At 42.3% G+C, this 3,856-nt stretch overlaps 1 protein-coding gene across 1 annotated transcript; it reads right to left on the bottom strand.

The window, feature by feature from the left end:
* Window positions 1–2,822: 2,822 nt before the first annotated feature.
* On the bottom strand, window positions 2,823–3,521 carry LOC106873112 (uncharacterized). The gene has a single exon (XM_014920339.1). It carries the CDS (start codon window positions 3,519–3,521, stop codon window positions 2,823–2,825), a length of 699 nt encoding a protein of 232 aa, XP_014775825.1.
* Window positions 3,522–3,856: the final 335 nt, after the last annotated feature.

The raw sequence follows: 3,856 nt of genomic DNA, 5'->3' as shown, positions 1-3,856 counted from the left end.
GATCCATGTTTTGGTTATAGGATCTTGAGTATGCACATGTTGTCCTCCAAGTATCTCAGGTAAATATTGTGCATGTTTGTTGTAATATTTCTGTGCTTGTTCTTGAGTGGCTGCTAGCTTTGCCCTTGTCTCTTCTTGGTCAATAGGAGGTTGGATCTTAGTTGGCAGGATGGTTTTATATTTCCTGCCATTCAGCATTTCTGCTGGGGATTTCATGTCAGCCCTCAGTGGTGTTACTCGTAGGGACAGAAGTGCCAAGTATGGATCTTTCTTAGTTTCTCAGCATTTGACTATTGTTCTCTTGACTGTCTGAATCTGTCTTTCTATGAATCCATGACCTTTGGGGTAGTGTGGAGATGAGGTTACAATGTTGAACCCATAGTCATCAGCTAGCTTTTTGAATTCCTGAGATGTGAACTGGGTTCCATTGTCACATATGATCTGCTCTGGTATTCCTTGCTCTGCTACAAGTCCTCGAGCCACTGTAGTTATTGTTTTGGCTCTCAGGTCTTTCACTTTTCTCACAAATGGGAATTTGGAGTAGAAGCAGACCATAATCAAGTACCATTCTTGGTTCTCTGTGAACAGATCTACTCCAATAGCTTGCCATGGCCTTCTTGGAATGTCACTGGATATAATTTCCTAATTTTGTTGTGAGTTTCTGTACTTTTGACAGATGTGGCATGTAGAGACCATCTTTTCTATGTCTTTGTACATGCCTACCCAATATACAGCTGACTTGGCTCGGTGTTTGCATTTTTCCATTCCCAGATGCCCTTGGTTGATCTTGTCAAGAATTTCTTTTTGCATTGATTTGAGTATAATTATTCAGGATCCAGTCATCAGGATTCCATTTTCCACTGCTATGTCATCATGGATGGCCCAATATTCACGAATGAGGGGCTGCACCTGATGTCTCTTCTCTGGCCAGCCCTGAATCACCATCTGAGTAAGGAACTGGAGTTCATCTTTGCTGGTCTCCTCTTTTATTTGTTGCAGCTTTGTATTTGTCACATTTACAATGTGGTGGACCTTAGTCCTTCCATCTCCTGTTTATCATGTGAGGATAGTCTGGAAAGAGCATCTGCTAATATCAGGTCCTTTCCTGGCTTGTACCTGATGTTGTGGTCGTATTTTTGGAGCCTCAACAGTAGCCTTTGTAGTCTGGCTGGTGATTTTGTGAGGTTCTTTTTGTCTATTTGTTCTAGCGGCCGATGGTCTGATTCAATATTGAAATGTCTGCCATACAAGTATGTATGGAATTTTTCACAGCCATATACTACTGCCAGGAGTTCTCTTTCAATGTTCGCATGCCTTGTCTCTGTGGGTGAGAGAGCTTTCGAGGCAAATGCAATAGGTTTGCCTTCTTGTATTAATGCTGCGCCAACTCCTCTCATAGAAGCATCAACTTGGAGCGTTACTGGCTTGCGTCTATCATAATGCTGCAGAGTTGTCTCTTTACTGATGAGCTTTTTGATTGCGTTGAAATCCTGTGTGTGTGAAGCACACCAATCAAACTCTACGTCATCTTTGTTTAGTTCTCGGAGATTTGCAGTGTGATCAGCCAACTTGGGTATGAAGGCTCCCATGTAGTGGATGAATCCCAGGAAGCTTCTGAGTTCCTTCTTATCTTTGGGTTCTTTGATGTCACTGATGGCTTCCACTTTAGCGGGGTCTGGTTTCACTCCCTCTGCAGAGTATATCATTCCAAAGAATTTGCACTCTTTTGCTTTGATCACACACTTGTCTGCATTGAGTTTGATACCTGCTTGTCAGGTTTTCTCCATAGCTTCATGTAAATTGAAGTCATGTGTGATCTCATTCGTGCCATGCGTCTGCTATCCCAATTGCTCCCTTGCAGCCTTGGTAGGTCTCATCTATTTGGCGCTGGAAAACATCTTGGCTCACCTTCAATCCAAATGGGAGTCGGTTAAATCGGTATCTGCCAAATGGTGTGCTGAAAGTAGTTAGCATCGATGATTCTTTGTTTATCTTTACATTCCAGTACCCATTACTGGCATCCAGTTTGCTGAATATCTTGGATCCAGCTAATGATGGGGTAATTTCTTCTAGGGTTGGAATTGGGTAGTAATCCCGTTTTAATGCTTTGTTCAGATCCCTTGGGTCGAGGCATATTCGTAGGGCACCATTGGGTTTTTCTTTGATTACGATAGAGTTTACCCAGTCAGTTGGCCGTGTCAGTTTGGTGATTATTTCTTTTTTTTTCCATTCTGTCCAACTCTGCCTTCAGCTTCTCTTTTAGTTCTCGTGGAACTCGGTGAGGTGGGTGGACAATTGGTTTGGCATTGGGGTCGACTGTTATGTGGTATCGACATTTCTCAAAGCACCCGACAGTGTCGTCAAAGCATTCTGGGTACATGCTTATCAGTTCTTTATTTGTGATTGGTGGTCGGTTTTTGATAGGCATATCTCTGTCAATCCTGCTTGGAGCTGCCTTCACTTCACCGTTGATTGACACAATATTAAGCTTTTGACAGGTATCAAGTCCAAGAATTGCAGGTCCTTCGGTTCTTGTAACATAAAAAGAACACTTGATTATTTTTCCTTTGTGTGTCCCTGTGATGGTTGTTTTGCCCAGTTGTGGAATCCTGGTACCTCCATATGCAGTGAGGATTACATCACTTGGTGTGAGGATTCCTTCTTTGACTTTATGCTCTTGTATCATGTGTTCTGGGAACATCTTTTTGTAGAGGTTGACAGGTAAGATATTACTCTGGACTCCAGTGTCAATCTTTATCTTCAAGTCAATGTACGTTCGTTTCCTGTCTGACTTCTTCTGAATTTGTATCGTTGTGTATGCCTCATTTTGTTTTCTGGTTGTTATTTCCCATTTCATGTACATTTATTATGCCGACTGCCAAGAATTCCTCCTCTGAGGTGTTTTCTTGCAGATGTTGGGCATGTACATCTCTTTGTCTTCTTTTACCACTCCACTTTGAAAATTGGGGCTTATATTTTTGAGATTTTACTAGTCTGCACATTTTTCCCCAGTGGTTGGGTTTTCCACATGCTTTGCAGTGTGTACCGAATGCAGGATATTTCCTCCGGTCATTGAACTCATGATCTGTACCACAGTACTGATATGTTCTCTGTTTGTGGATATGTTTCATCCTACGTTTAGATACAGTATCTACACTGCTGCCTGTTGTGTTTCTTTGCAGAGTGAGTGAGGCCATTTGTTTGGTAGTGGCTTCGAATGCTCTTGCAGTGTCTACTGCTTCTGCCAACTGGAGAGCGTCCTTACCAATGAGGGATTTCTGGACTTCTTTATGAGCACACCCCCATATAAGTTGATCAACAATCCTTTCGTCCTTGTCTTTGAATTTGCACTTCTCGGCAACATTCTTTAGTCTGGACAGGAAGTTGTCAATCGTTTCTTGTGGGTCTTGTTTCAGGCCCTGGAATTCGTACCTATGAATTCTATGGTTTGATCTGGGCTCTAGGTGTCTTTCAAATTTCTCTAAAAGTGTGTCTGGATTATTGCAATCCGATTCTGACATGTCCCAACTATTGAATAGGTCTAGGCCCTTCTCTCCCGTCCATAAAAGGATGTAGCTTACCTTTTCATTGGCAGTTATACCTTTCAGGAAGCTTTTGAATGCCAATTGACATTCCTATTTGAATTTCTTGAACGCTTCCACGATATCATCCGCGTCCCAGTTCATGGTCGGATGTAGATTCATCTGTACGGCGATGGGGGCCCTTGATCCTCGTGTGTGTGTGTCCGAAGACGAAGCGAAATTCAGTTTGTTAAATTTCAGGTTTGTTGTGTTCCTGTTTTGTTGTAAAGGCACGGTTTTCGATTAAGTATTTATCGCTGCCACCATGTTATGTA

Source organism: Octopus bimaculoides, chromosome 25 (genome assembly GCF_046866305.1).
Source record: "Octopus bimaculoides isolate indiv1 chromosome 25, ASM4686630v1, whole genome shotgun sequence".
Classification (NCBI taxonomy): domain Eukaryota; kingdom Metazoa; phylum Mollusca; class Cephalopoda; order Octopoda; family Octopodidae; genus Octopus; species Octopus bimaculoides.
This window is presented reverse-complemented; position numbering and strand designations above follow the sequence as displayed.

Excerpts from the sequence above, each read along its gene's own strand:
- LOC106873112 (XM_014920339.1), bottom strand. The coding sequence starts at position 3,521 with ATGTCAGAATCGGATTGCAATAATCCAGACACACTTTTAGAGAAATTT.